Raw genomic sequence first — 14,524 nt, 5'->3', positions numbered from 1 at the left:
AAATTAAATGAAGGCTTATGCCATCAAGTTCACTCCCAAAATCCGAATCACATCTGCAAGGCTAGCACATCAACCTCAGCTGCCCTGAAATTCTGTATTAAAGTCAAATACATCAACTTCAAAGTTCAAGGTATACCTACTTTTCAAGTGTGTTGCATTTCCAAACATAACTGACAGATCATTATCTGAATAGGAACAACTTCCCAATTCAGAACACCACTTCAGTATTAGACTTTTGTGATCTAATGCCATTTCAAAGTAAAATAATGCTAGAGAACATACAGAATAGTAAACACATGTCCCTGCAATACATACAGAGTCATACTCTTCCTCCTCTTCTTCCCCATGGTCATAGAAGTGTTCATAATCTGTAGATCTGGCAGAGTCCAGTAATTCTTCTCCATCTTCTCCACCCACGAAGAATCTAGGAGGATCATTCTCTGTTGCCCTAACAGACATGGTTACAAGATCTACAGAGATCTATGTAGAAACTGCAGCCACTTTGGCAGCTGAGATACTGGGCATGTTTCCTGCTGACTCGGGAACACAGAAGTCCCCAGCTCTTTGATGCTGCTTGTGCAGTGTTGCCAGCGTGATGACGTTGTCTGCCAGACACTGTTTAACTGGTATCATCTGCTCATTACTGGTTTGAGTTACTGCTCCAAGAAACCCACAACAGGCTACTGCTTCCCTGAGATGATACAACAAATTTTTAACCTGAAAGAAATATCCAAACAAACAACAAAAAGAAGAAAACACACTTAATAAAGGCACATAAAAATAAACTCTTCTCATTTAAGAAAAAGCGCTTGGGCATTTGCACACCTCTGAGCAAATCATGAGAAATAAAACCATACACACTACACTGTCTACACTTCTACATGTATGTTTTGAGCAGGGAGAATAATTTCAAGACATTTTCAAACTACTGACGCAGACATTTTAAAAATAGACAATATAACTCATGAAAGTAAAAACTGTCAAATGTATTTTTTTCCTAATTTAAGAAGGGTAATGTGCAGAGTATATCTTTTATAAAAAGATAAAACAACAAAAATCTTCTCCAGCATTTCTGACATTTAACTCACCATCCCTGTCATGAGCTGCTTTTTCCCCGAGTTTCCTGATCAAATGGCAATGGCAAACAGACGAAAATGCTAATGAAAAAGCATATAAAGCTTCCATTAGGGCTATTCTAAAATAGAAACCTATTCTTTCAAAAACTGGGTGAATCTTCGGTGTGAAAGCAGAATGTATGTGCCGGCTTGATTTTTGCTTATTTATTTCCAAAGTATTGCTTTATTTTCACACTGAAAAATTAATATTTACAGAGATGTACACTAGCACTGCCTTCTGTCAAAAGTACTTCTAAGCACAAATGTACCAGTGAAGTAAACAAATATTGTACCCTTTTAATCAGTCATGTGAAAATAAAATCTCAGCCAAATAACTTGTATGCAGAAACAGAGACTCAGAGCTCAGTCTTCTGTTGTTTTAACTAGGTAACCGTTCTTGCTGTAAGTTGTGCATGGCTTTATACTATTATTTACAATCCATTATTACTACTTAGAAAATTAATAAACAGTTACTTGTTTAGAAGCTCATCTGAGCAAATGCTTTAGGTTAAGTTGTTTATTAGTCAGATCATTACGTAAGTGCCATTCAACAATGATGTCTCAGCAGAATTGAATTTGTCTTTAAATATCTGTCAAAATTACTTTGGCTGTTCTGTTAACAAAGTGAAGCAATAGTAAATTCCCAATGGTGATCAGCCATTCAGCTTCCTGTAAAGGAGGATGGTAAACAGAGCAAAAGTTACCCAGAAAGAATCTGTCCTAAGTCAGAGAGCAATAGGTTAAGCATGGGCAAACAATACAGCTGTTTTAGGTCCAGAAGCTGAAGCTGAGGTCCAAACAGACACATAAGGATCCTGGTGTGACATTAGGGATTCATTTCTTCAATGTATTTGTTATCTCTCTGCTCTCCTTCAATTCCGATAATGAAAAACTACTTTCCCTTATAATGTGAAACTGCAGCCATTTGTCCTTCAAGCAACAAGAACAAAATGAAATTTCAAACACCTAATTCATCTTGCTCCCATGACAGTTAGAAATTGGGTATTGAGATAAATCAATCCTGTTTATGAAAGGCTGAAGAAAGTGAACTTTCCAAATCCTATTTCTAGCAAGCTTCAGAAAGGCAGAGATTATTGTCAACGTATACTGGCAACTAATACAGAATTTTGAAATGGTATTAAAAAAAAAAGACCCCCAAAAATGGTAAAGCTGAAAATGAAGTTTAACAGTTCCTGTTGCATCAGCTTCCCCTCCCACCACCCAAATTCTGTAAATTGGACACAAGTGTCTTAACAGATTTTTAAAACCTGAGGTTTTCTCATAAAGAAGGAAAAGCAACTGCTTGAAGCAGATAAGCAGGAGGTCATCAAAAGAGGTTTTATAAGCTTTCTTTCCCCTACCTATTCCCGTAGTGCACTAAGTGAGAACAGAAGTTGTGAAGTTTATGTGCAATTAATGACTAGTTATTTCATGAGGATCTCTGGCACTGAGTCTAACCCAAAGTGATTACTTCTCAAAGCAAGTAAAAACCACACAACTAAAGACTCAAGGGAAAGCACAACATATTTGTCTACAAATAACAAAGATATAACCTGACAAGTTAAACACTGTCTGAAACTTAAGTGTTTTTCTACCTTCCTGATTCAAGAATCTGGAGAGTGTTGGTGTTATTGGTGGCAAGCAGACCTGTCAAGTGGAGCTTCGTTTGTGGAAAACAGACCTTAACAGTCACATAGTCTGCCTGGAGTTAACAGATTATTTTCTGCAAGGTTTATTATGTTGTTCACCCATCTGAAGGTGGATGATTTACTAGATTACCACTCTACACTACCGCCACTGGGCCCCAGAGTTTTCAGACAGTTTTTAAAAATAAGACCGAAGAGACAGGATCAAGAAAAGACACTGATAATTTTCAGGCTCGTAAACTACTGCATGGACTCACTGAATTGCATTTAAATTGGCATTCTGACTACTGATGGTTATCAGATTATCTCCCAGACAGCACATGCTGTAAACTACTATCATTAGCATATATTTGAGTCAGGATATAATGAATAAATTATTTATTTTTTAGAATAAATGCTTTCAGAGATGAAAGTTAAAATTCTTTCCCTCCAAATGCCTTGGCTACTATTAAAATTGAGAAATCCCCTTCTTCCTTGTAATGTGTGAATTAAAGAGTCCAAGAAGAGAGACATGGAAAGAGAAATATGAGAGTGAGGGACTGCAACTACAGTGAACAACTTACACAAGTCTACTAAAAACACCTACAGTTATCTGACATCAAAAACGCAGTAAGACTGTGCTTGCATAAAAACAGGGTTCTCAAGTTGAACACCAAGGAGAAATAATAAATGGAAGAGCAAGAAGATGGAGCTGTCCTCCTGTTCCAGAAGTATTGTCAATGCTGATGGAAGAAACTCCCAACACATGGTGCCCTATGCAGAATTCCATCTTGCTGCCCCTGGAGCAGGGAGGAGTCTTCCTAGTACCATTTTTCCGTATTAAGAAGTGAGCAGTAGCAATATAGGGGGAGAGACACTTTATGTTAGATCCTCCTGTACTTGGTGCATGAGCATAAGCCACATCGGAGAGTGAAGATTAGAAGATTACATGCATGCCTCAACCATGGAAGATTGCAAAGTATGCAAAACAAAACCCAAAGCTTCGTGTTGGAATATACACTGACCCATTTCCAAAGAGAGCATCAAGAATATGTAGGCAACGATCTCCTACCGTGCAATGACCTTTCCAGGTAAAATTAATTAGACTGTGTTCCCTTCAAACTTCAGCTGCTACACAAGGCTTCTGTTTTACATCTTAGAGCTAAAAAAAAATCTCCGCTAATTTTGAAAAACGTAATTTGACAAGTGTTGTTTAATAAAAGGACTTCCATCCAAATATATGGCCTGTTCATTCCACCTGTCCTATAACTTCCTACTTGTGACTACCATATGATATATCTTGGTAAAAAAAAAAAAAAAAAAAAAAAAGAAAATGTTTAAAGAAAACCATAAATCTGCTCATTTTACATTCTCATCTTAAAATGAACTCACTCAGTTTTTCCCTAATAAGTTAGATGGCACTAAAATAGTGCACTGCAAAAGAGAAATAAAAATCCTTAAGTTTAACTGATAGTATTATCACTTACTAGTGGAAGGTATACAAAATAACATTCTAAATATATAAAATAACACACAGACAAACTTAACATTAACATACAAATAGGGCAGTATTTGAATCACAGATTTTGGTGGCCTGCTAAGCACTCTGAAGTCCAGCATTTAACTACATACGTTTTTCCTAACAACACATTTAAAACATAGTCCTCACTAAGTTTTAACACCACAAATGAAAAGTTTTCTTGTCTCCATTCTATATGTTTCAGCAGCTCAGGAATCCAGCCCTGGTGTTTTCCATATTTACTTAGACCATTATGGTGGGTTGACCCTGGCTGGAGGCCAGGTGCCCACCAGAGGCGCTCTCTCACTCCCCTCATGCACTAAACAGGGGAGAAAAGGCATAACGAAATGCTTGTAGGTCGAGATAAGGACAGGGAGAGATCACTCACTAATTGTTGTCACGAGCAAAACAGACTGAACTTAGAGAGGGAATTCATCTAATTTATTACTAGGCAAAACAGAGTAGAGGAATGAGAAAATAAAGTCAACTCTTAAAACACCTCCCCCCACCCCTCCCATCTTCCCAGGCTCAACTTCACTCCCGGCTTCAACCTTCCCCCCGTCAGCGGCACAGGGGGACAGGGAGTGGGGGTTACGGTCAGTTCATCTCACGGTGTTTCTGCTGCTTCTTCATCCTCAGGGGGAGGACTCCTCTCATCGTTCCCCTGCTCCAGCATGGAGTCCCTCTCACAGGGTGCAGACCTTCAGGAGCAAACTGCTCCAGCGTGGGGTCCCCCACGGGGTCACAAGTCCTGCCAGCAAACCTGCCCTGGCGTGGGCTCCCCTCTGCACGGGTCCACCGGTCCGGCCAGGAACTTGCTCCAGCGTGGGCTTCCCACAGGCCACAGCCTCCTTCAGGTGCCTCCACCTGCTCCAGCGTGGGGTCCTCCACAGGCTGCAGGTGGAATCTCTACACCCCCTCATCCTTCCTCCATGGGCTGCAGGGGGACAGCCTGCTTCACCATGGCCTTCACCACGGGCTGCAGGGGGATCTCTGCTCCGGCGCCTGGAGCACCTCCTCCCCCTCCATCTGCACTGACCTTGGTGTCTGCAGAGTTTCTTACATCTTCTCACTCCTCTCTCCAGCTGCAAAAGCTCTCTCCCTAAGTGTTTTTCTTCTTCTTAAATATGTTATCACAGAGGCGCTGATTGGCTTGGCCTTGGCCAGCGGCGGGTGAGTCTTAGAGCCGGCTGGCATTGGCTCTATCAGACACAGGGGAAGCTTCTAGCAGCTTCTCACAGAAGCCACCCCTGTAGCCCCCCCGCTACCAAAACCTTGCCATGCAAACCCAACACAACCATAAAGATTAGTATTCCAGTAACTGTCACCGACAAATCAGCTCAACACAGCAGCAGTGGTCTGAACTGTAAAAGAGGCTCAAAGTTTTAACAGCCATGTTCCAAATACTAATAAAAACTTATACAACTCCTGTATAAACAGAAGGATTTCACCAGATTTTCTTTTGTATCGCTACAGCTATCAGAAGAACAAATATACACTGCCTCTACTGCACTCTAATGGAACAAAACTAGAGTAAAAATGCTTCTCATCTGTTATCTCAAGAAAAAAACCAACACATCATACATTAAATAGCTATAAAATATTTCTAAATCACAACCCACTCAGGAAAACAATTTTTGGAAATGCCATTGTAACAAAACAACTACAAAACACTTTCTGATATTTACATTGTGGAATTTAACAAGAAACTACAAGAAGCCTAAGTGGTGCTCATCTGTTACATGACTCTGTACGTATATATATGTAACAATAACAAACACCTCACTCCCCTGCACCCACCCCCCATACTGCTCCTTTTAAAGTTTCAGTTCTCATCGCTGTAGGCATATTCAAACCGCGTCCATTACCAGCTTCCCCCAATTCAAAGTAACAAGTTAAAACCTGAATGATTTTAATAGCAATTTTTCAGGTAGTCTCAGTGAGATGACAAAAACTTTCAAGATCTTCCTGCTAGAACCACTACACCTAACATTTTCATTAACAGTACCTTTAACAGCACAAATGTTTGCCTCACTCATGCTGAGGCATTTTACCTGTCCTAAAATTCCAATTCTGCAACATGATTTATGGTATAACAAACCACCAAAGAAAGCCAGTTTGTTGGGTTGCTGATGGAGCAGAAAATATGGTGGAGGCAGCAGAGGGGAGACAGGAAGAAGAAGGAACCATGGAGTCTGAACTCTGAGAGAGCTGACAGCAGTGACTGTGATCCTGAGTGGTGTGTGTGGATGTGTAACACCTTTCTACAGATCATTGAAAGAAACTCAGTAATACTTCAGATTTAAATGTGAGACCCTAGAATTACTAACAAGGCCCATGGTCAAGAATAGCATTTCCTTAGGCCTGACAGATGACTGAGAACGGAGACAGGACAGGCAGAAGCCAGAAAAAGACGGAAAGGATGTCGAAACACAGAAGCTGCTTAAGACAACACTGTGAGCAAACCATACATGACTTTATTGCTGTACCTCACAGAGCAAAGATACATATCCTCTCCAATTTACTTAAATATTCAATGTCTGCTGTGCCACATAGCAGTAATACAAAACATTAACGTTCATACACAGACATTGTTCTGTTCTACCACACATCCTGTGAGGTGGTGAGTAGCAGCTGTCAGCCCATTACTGACATGGACTAAATCTTAAAAAATGATGTAGAGCAGCTCTATCGTGATATCTCTCAATCATAAAGAATATTACAGTTTTAGCCTGATAATACTTTGTGCACAACAAAAACAAAAACCAAAACCCAAACCAAATTAAATAATAATCATGGAAAATATAAAGGGATATAAAGGTTTCCAATTTTCTGGAATGTACAAGGTCCAGTCAGTGGTGTAACAGGCTGATTAAGAAACATGGAACTAAGAAAAGTCTTTAGCTCTCCTCATCAAACACAAACTTCGACAACAGCCTTAAGAAGTTTATCACCATCTTCTGTAATTCAGCTCTGCTCAGTAACATGAGGCAAGAAATTGTGCTGATGTACACCAAAACAGACTAACAGGCTAAAAAAGGCAGCAAAGGAAAAAGATGCAATTATAGAGGCTACACTATGCAGCATTGCAGGAACTAAGTCACCTGCTACAATCAAACCCTAGATTTCACAATATGCTGACATCTTCCCCCATTATAAGTAACCTACACATTAACTCAAGCTTTTCCAAAGTTTCTTTTTCATTGTGTAAGTATTTTCACAGGAAACCAGATGAAAGATTTAGTCGGGTCTCCTCCCACAAATCAAGATAGGGAATCTGCAAAGGATCAGAAGGCGGCAGGGCAGACCACTGCACATTCCCCTCTCCACTCGCAGGCAGTGTGGCATGGGCAAAAAGTAGTAGGCACCCACACAGGGATTCAATAAAATAAAAACAACCCTTCTCTCTCCCACTACTATATTCAAAAGCAGCTGACTTTATCTGCTCCAACCAGGAGGCTGCAACCCACTCACTCTCCTCCCAGACTCTCCCAATGTGTCACCACTACTAGCTCTACCTGCTAGTCTCAATCTCCTCCATTACAGGCAATGGGGTAAAGCAGTCTCCAAAATCTGTCAGGAAGTGATGAGTTAACAAGAACCTCCCAAAAGAGAAGATGAAGAGTAGCCTTTGTTTGTTGCTTTTAGCCAGCCACTTGTTTGTGCCTACAAGCCAAGCACAGCTCTCAGACTGTCAGATGAAAAGCCATAAACTATGCTAAATGACAACTGTGAACAAGCTAAGTTCTTTCTGTTTGCAGGAACACTGCAACCATTCCAAAACAGATTACTCAACTTTCAGTTTCGCTCTACTGAGACCTGAAGAAACATTCTGTAGAATGAAGAGGAGCTGTCAGTCTTCCTTGCCAGGTAAGTACTTGTATTGTATTTATGTAACAAGGCTTTGGTAGCAGAGAGGCTGCAGGGGTGGCTTCTCTGAGAAGACACCAGAAGCTTCCCCCATGTCAAATGGAGCCAGTTTCAGCCAGCTCCAAGACAGATCTGCTGCTACCCAAACCTGAGCCCATCAGCTCAGATATTTAAGAAAGTGTAAAAAATAATGCATAGATGCTGGGAGAGAAGAGTGAGAATATGTGAGAGAAACAGCTGTGCAGACACCAAGATCAGTGCACAAGGCGGGGGAGGGGGTGCTCCAGGTGTGGGAGTAGAGATTACGCACTAGCCTGTGGACAAGACCATGGTGAAGCAGGTTGTCCCCTTGCAGCCCATGGAGGCCCATGGTGCAGCAGATATCCATCCTGCAGCCTGTAGAGGACACCATGCCAGAGCAGGTAGATATACACTGAAGGAAGCAGCAGATTGCAGAGAGCCCTTGCTGGACCTCCTGACAGGAGCTGCAGCCTGTGGTGAGGACCCCACGCAGGAGCAGGTTTTCTGGCAGAACCTGTGACCCCGTGGCGGACCCAGGCTGGAGCAGTCTGTTCCTGAAGGACTGCACCCTGTGGAAAGGGCCCATGCTGGAGCAGCTCATGAAAAACTGCTTGTAGTGGTACCATGCAAGATTCCCATTCTTGTGACCTGCATAGTGGAGGGGGAGATGCTGATCTCCTGGCATCCAGTGATAAGGAATGGTTGAAAGCTATGTCAGGGAAGGTTCACACCTGATGTTAGGAAGCATTTCTTTACAGAGAGGGTGGTCAAACACTGGAACAGGCTTCCTAGAGAGGTGGTCAATATCCCATTGTCCTAGTGTTCAACTGGGATAGAGTTAATTTTTACAGGAAGCCAGGACAGGTGACCCAAACTAGCCAAAGGGATATTCCATACCATATGACATAGTGCTCAGTATATAAGGGGGAAGCTGGCCCAGGAGGAGGGCGCTGCTTGGAGGGCTGGGCATCGGGTTCCAGGCAGTAAGCAAATTGCATTGTGTATCATAGAATCACTTTGGTTAGAAAAGACCTTTAAGATCATCATGTCCAACCATTAACCTAACACTGCCAAGTTCACCACTAAACCATGTCCCCAAGCACGACATCTACGCATCTTTTAAATACCTCCAGGGATGGTGACTCAACCAATTCCCTGGGCAGCCTGTTCCAATGATTGACAACCCTTTCAGTGAAGAAATTTTTTTCTAACATCCAGTCTAAACCTCCCCTGGCACAACTTGAGGCCTTTTCCTCTTGTCCTATCACCTGTTACGTGGGAGAAGAGACCAAAAACCACTTTGATACAACCTCCTTTCAGGTAATTGTAGAGAGCAATAAGGTCTCCCTTCAGCCTCCTTTTCTCCAGACTACACAACCCCAATTCCCTCAACTGCTTCTGATAAGACTTGTTCTAGACTCTTCACCAGCTCTGTTGCCCTTCTTTGGACATGCTCCAGCACCTCAATGTCTTTCTTGTAGTGAGGGGCCCAAAACTGAACACAGTACTCAAGGTGCGGCCTCATCACTGCCGAGTACAGGGAGACAACCACTGACCATGTGCTGGCCACACTGTTTCTGACAGAAGCCAGGATGCTGTTGGCCTTCTTGGCCACCTGGGCACACTGCTCGCTCATATTCAGCCAGCTATTGACAAACACCCCCAGGTCCTTTTCTGCCAGGCAGCTTTCCAGCCAGTCCTGCCAAAGCCCATCGAGCGCTGCAAGGGGTTGTTGTGACCCAAGCACAGGACCTGGCACTTGGCCTTGTTGAACCTCATACAGTTGGCCTCGGCCCATGGATCCAGCCTGTTCAGATCCCTCTGCAGAGCTTTCCTACCCTCAAGCAGATCAACACTCCCACACAAGTTGGTATCATCTGCTAACTGACTGAGGGTGCACTTGATCCCCTTGTCTAGATCATTGATAAAGATATTAAAGAGAACCAGCCCCAGTACTGAGCCCTAGGAAACACCACTTGTGATGGGCCACCAACTGGATTTAACTCCATTCAGAACAATTCTTTGGGCCTGGCCACCCGGCCAGTTTTTTACCTAGAGAAGTATACGCCCATTGAAGCCATGAGCAGCCAGTTTCTCCAGGAGAATGCTGTAAGAAAATGCTGTGGGGGAATGCTGTATATCACCTGCTTTGTATATTCTTTTACAAGTACTGTTGTTACTTTAGTCTCTCTTTGCTGTCCCAGTAAACCGTCCTTATCCCAACGCACAAATTTTACCTTTTTCTTCCTATTCTATTCCCCATCCTATCAGGGCATGGTGTTCAGCTGCCAGCTGGGGCTAAATCATGACACCCAAGCCTGTCAGTGTTTAAGAGGCATTTGGACAATGCCCTTAATAACATGCTTTAACTTTTGGTCAGCCCTGAAGTGGTCAGGCAGTTGGACTAGATGGCTGTTGTAGGTCTCTTCCAACTGAAATCTTCCATTTTTTAAAGAACTGAAGCCTGTGGGAAGGCCCCATGTTGGAGTAGTTCATGAAGGACTGTTTCCTGTGGGAGGAACCCCACACTGGAGCAGGGTAAGAGCATGAGGGAGGAAAAAGCACCAGAGACAAAACATTATGAGCTGACCAGTGTCCCCATTCCTCATCCCCCTGTATGGCTTGGGGGGAGGATGAGGTAGAAGAGTTAGAAGTGAAGTGGAGTCTGGGAAGAAAGGAGGGATGGGGGGAAGGTGTTTGCAGATTTTTTCTGATTTCTCATTATCCTACTCTGTTTAATGGGTAATAAATTAAATTACTTTCCCCAAATTGAGCCTGTTTTGCCTGTGATGTTAGTTGGTGAGTGATCTCCTTGTCTTTATCTTGACTGACAAGCTTTTTGTCATATTTTCTCCCCCTGCCTTGTTGATGGAAGATGAGCGATAGAATGGCTTGGTAGGTATCTGGTGGCCAGTAAAGGTCAACCCACCACAGTGCTCCAAATGTGTTTCCTGGGCAAAATACTATTGCACTGTTACTTGCACTCCATCTTCAGCAGTAAAGTATGCATACAGGTGCTTTTACCCAAGCTTTTTTAAGCTTGGTGGTTAGGATATTTTTCTGATAAACAAAAAACAAGGACCTGAAACCACTGAGACAGGAGGGAACAGAAACAGTATTTGTCCTGTTCCATTCAGCTGTTCTAACCATTAGGCTACCATAATTCAATTTCACTTTCCCCACAGACCACTAGTTTTCTTTAAAGGTGGCCACTGGGTTTCTTTTTACAGGACAGGGCTTGCTGCTTTGGATTCCAAGCAGAAGGCAGGTACCTAATGCAGAAAATCTTATCCGTGAGACACCTACACTCTCAAGCAACAGGAATCCAGAAATACCCACCTTGCTGGCATTTCCTACTGGTAACAATTCTTGTCAGTGTAACTTACAAGGGCACTAATATTTCTTGAAATGCTATAGAGCTAGGCTAGCCAACTAACTGCAATGCCTAAATCTTCTCCTGGCGACCTGAATTATTTTCCAACAACTGTGCCACCTAAATATTTGTGCCTAAAGTAAGATTTCAGTCTGACCCTCCATATTACAGTAGCTTAGCCCAGGGGACAAAAAACTTAAGAGTTGTACTGTGCCATGTGAACAAGGATTCTGTTAAGAAGCCAGCTTTGCAGCGAAGAGAGACATGCCTTTTAGGTTGTTGATGAATGAGATTTCTATTCTTAAAGCACAACTGTTACAGTTTTCAAATAGTAATTACCTGGCTGATTTCCCCATGTTCGCTTTCTTTTCTAGTTAGTTAAGCAAAATATTTCCAGTTATTTAGAATTATCAAACTTAAAGTGAAATAAGTTTTCACTGCAAGTATCTTAATCTTTCCCTTATAAAATTCTTTGCTCACAGAACTTATTTTTCCCCAATATTTCACCAGCAGAAACGTGACTTTTCAACACACGTAATGACATCTGCTAAAACTCCGAGTTTTAGCCCCAGACACCGCACTATTCCTGGGCATCTTTCAACTCTTTAGCAGTCATAGAATATAAACTGCAAAATGAACCATTACCATCCTTCAACAGAAGTGTCAGAACAGCTTTAAAAGTCTTAAAAAACCTGTCTGGTAAAGATCACTGTCTTCCCTTCAAGACAGAAAGGCAGTATTTTTTTAGACTGGCAAACACTACTACAAACTGACATATGGCATGCATTACAGGTGTCTCCTGCACAGCCACAGAACAGATAACCTTCGCATTCATTAACCTCCAAGTTCCCTTCTAAATCAAACCTTGTCAAACACATCACACAAAGACATTTATATCTGTGGCAAGCTTGAGTGTTTCAAGAAAGGCTGGCTTCTGAACTTTCAGAGATCCCACTCAAAGATGTCAAAACAGCTTCTCCATATTCTCACAAATAACTTCTTACTTTAACTTCGTAGATATGAGAAAGTTTTTGCAAAGATGAGAACGCTTTGCAAGAAATTCTGTACCAAAGTTCATTAGGCTCAGCATCTGGAGGCCTGATCTGTTCTAACCACAGCTACCAGAAAGATGAAACTTCCACAGAAACAATCAGCCAACCCAAGCAAGTCAAGCAGTATAAAAATTATTATTTCTCACATATTGAACCATAAAACAGGAATATTACAACAGTCAAATCCTTATGCCAAAACCAGCTCTACACAGCAAGAGTAGTTTTGCTATTGGTTGAATCAAAACCTATTGAAAGTGATAGGTTTCGCTGCCTCTCATCATTACAATCATGCACGTTTTCACCAAAAGAAAGGAAGATTCTATGGGAATTTTGATAGCCCAGGCAAAAAAAAAAAAGTTTAGCTTGCTACTAGAGAAGAAAAATGATGCAGAAGGGATGCACAGAAGATGGAAATGCAGCAGCTTGAATGGATGAAGGGGAACAACACTTAGAAGAAAGATGCAATAATGCAGAAATACTGTAACAAACAACTGCAGCTTTTCAGCTTAGGGCACTAAGCCCTAAGTGGTTTGGATGAGAAAAAAACCCACTTATTTCACTGTGGTTGTGATACTGATGTCCCTCACTGCTCCTGCTTATGTGAGGAGAGCAGCTAACTACAAAATCAACTACTACAGGGCAACAATAAACGTGCCAGAAAAAACAGTGTATTTGAAGCTTACCAATAACCAGTAAAGTCCCCAGGTTCAGGAAAACACCACTAGAATAAAGAGAAATGTTACACAGGCCACTATCTATACATCTCTCCCATCTCATCTCCAGACAGGATATTTGCTCGTTACTACGTGTAACTGATTCTCAGCTCTGTGACTGCTGCTGCTTTTCTTTCCTAGCTTGTTCACAATGTAGATAGCAATCTCCTTTGCCCCAAGTAATTTTACACTGAATTTATCATCAGGTTTTGGGATTTTAACAGTGTCCCAAATCCGGTGGTTTAGGAAATGTCCTATCACACCGTACATCTCCCTCTCCCTGCAGCTCCCCCCTCCCCCCCGTTTAGGAACACTGCCATTCACCCCATGTACTTCTTTGAATTAAAAAGCTCCACCTACCCGTCTGAAAGCACAGCACGCTGCAAACTCATGTCACTGCCATTTCAGTAAAACTACTTACGAGAAGAGAATACAATACAAAATGAGGCAAAAAGCTAAATGTGCTTGTTGGCCATGCCCACCATGTCTTACTGATGACTGCAGCTAACTGAACAGCACGTTTTAGGTCTGCGCGAAAGACAAAGAATGCCTGTCATCAGGCACTGCGACCGCATCCGGCCAACCGACTCCCACCACAGGAGTAAGCTGCCAGCTGACACGACTCCGCTTCTCATAGGACCTCCCGCTCGCTGCGAAGCCGGCCAGGGCCGCGCCCGCCGCAGGCACCGTGGCTGCCGCTCCTCCGCCGCGCCCGGGCCCGCTACGCCGAGCCCCGCCGCGCCGCCGCCGCCCGGGGAAGCCGAGGCGACAGCCCGCGGCGCGGCTGGGCCCAGGCGCCGCCTCCCGCCCGCTATCAAGAGAGCTGCCCCACCGAGGCGGGAACGGCCGCCTGCTCCTCGTGCGGGCGCGAGGCGGGAACGCCAGGCGCGCGGCACCGCGGCAACCGCTGCCGGTCCCCAGGCCGCAGCACGGGGGATGGAGGGGGGCGGGGCGCGACCCGCCCCGCCGCAATCCACCGCCTCCCGTCTAAAAAGGGGCGCGCAGCCGGCGGGGTCGATCCAGCCGCCATCCTCCGCACGCCCCGGGCCAGCTAGGGCGTGGCGGGAGGGGAGAGAGAAATGAGGGGGTCCCGCGGCACGAGGAAGAATCTGCCTCACCTGCGCGTGGTGGCGCCGCCTGCACCCCCGCGTCCCATTGAGGAGGTGCCACCACCCCTGTCGCCGCGCGGCCCGCCCCGCCTCCCCGCCGCGGCCCGCCCCCACCCTGCCGCCACTT

General features: G+C 43.7%; 1 protein-coding gene across 14 annotated transcripts in view; it reads right to left on the bottom strand.

Annotated features, from left to right (window-relative positions):
- PPIP5K2 (diphosphoinositol pentakisphosphate kinase 2) overlaps positions 1–14,524 on the bottom strand; it is a 56,912-nt gene that overhangs the window by 42,146 nt on the left and 242 nt on the right. For 10 of the 14 annotated variants that reach the window (XR_008574727.1, XR_008574728.1, XM_054810698.1 and 7 more), the window contains exons 1-2: positions 14,407–14,488; positions 316–717 (exon numbers count right to left, since the gene is read on the bottom strand). Coding sequence is in view for 12 of the 14 variants with exons in the window: in XM_054810698.1 (XP_054666673.1) it covers positions 316–459 (144 nt within the window). In the remaining 2 variants the exon portion in view is untranslated. The other 4 variants (XM_054810700.1, XM_054810703.1, XM_054810702.1 and 1 more) reach the window with 3 other exon arrangements.

Source organism: Grus americana, chromosome Z (assembly GCF_028858705.1).
Source record: "Grus americana isolate bGruAme1 chromosome Z, bGruAme1.mat, whole genome shotgun sequence".
NCBI classification, from domain to species: Eukaryota; Metazoa; Chordata; class Aves; order Gruiformes; family Gruidae; genus Grus; species Grus americana.
Note: the sequence above shows the minus strand (reverse complement) of the source record. Positions and strands in the feature narration are given on the sequence as shown.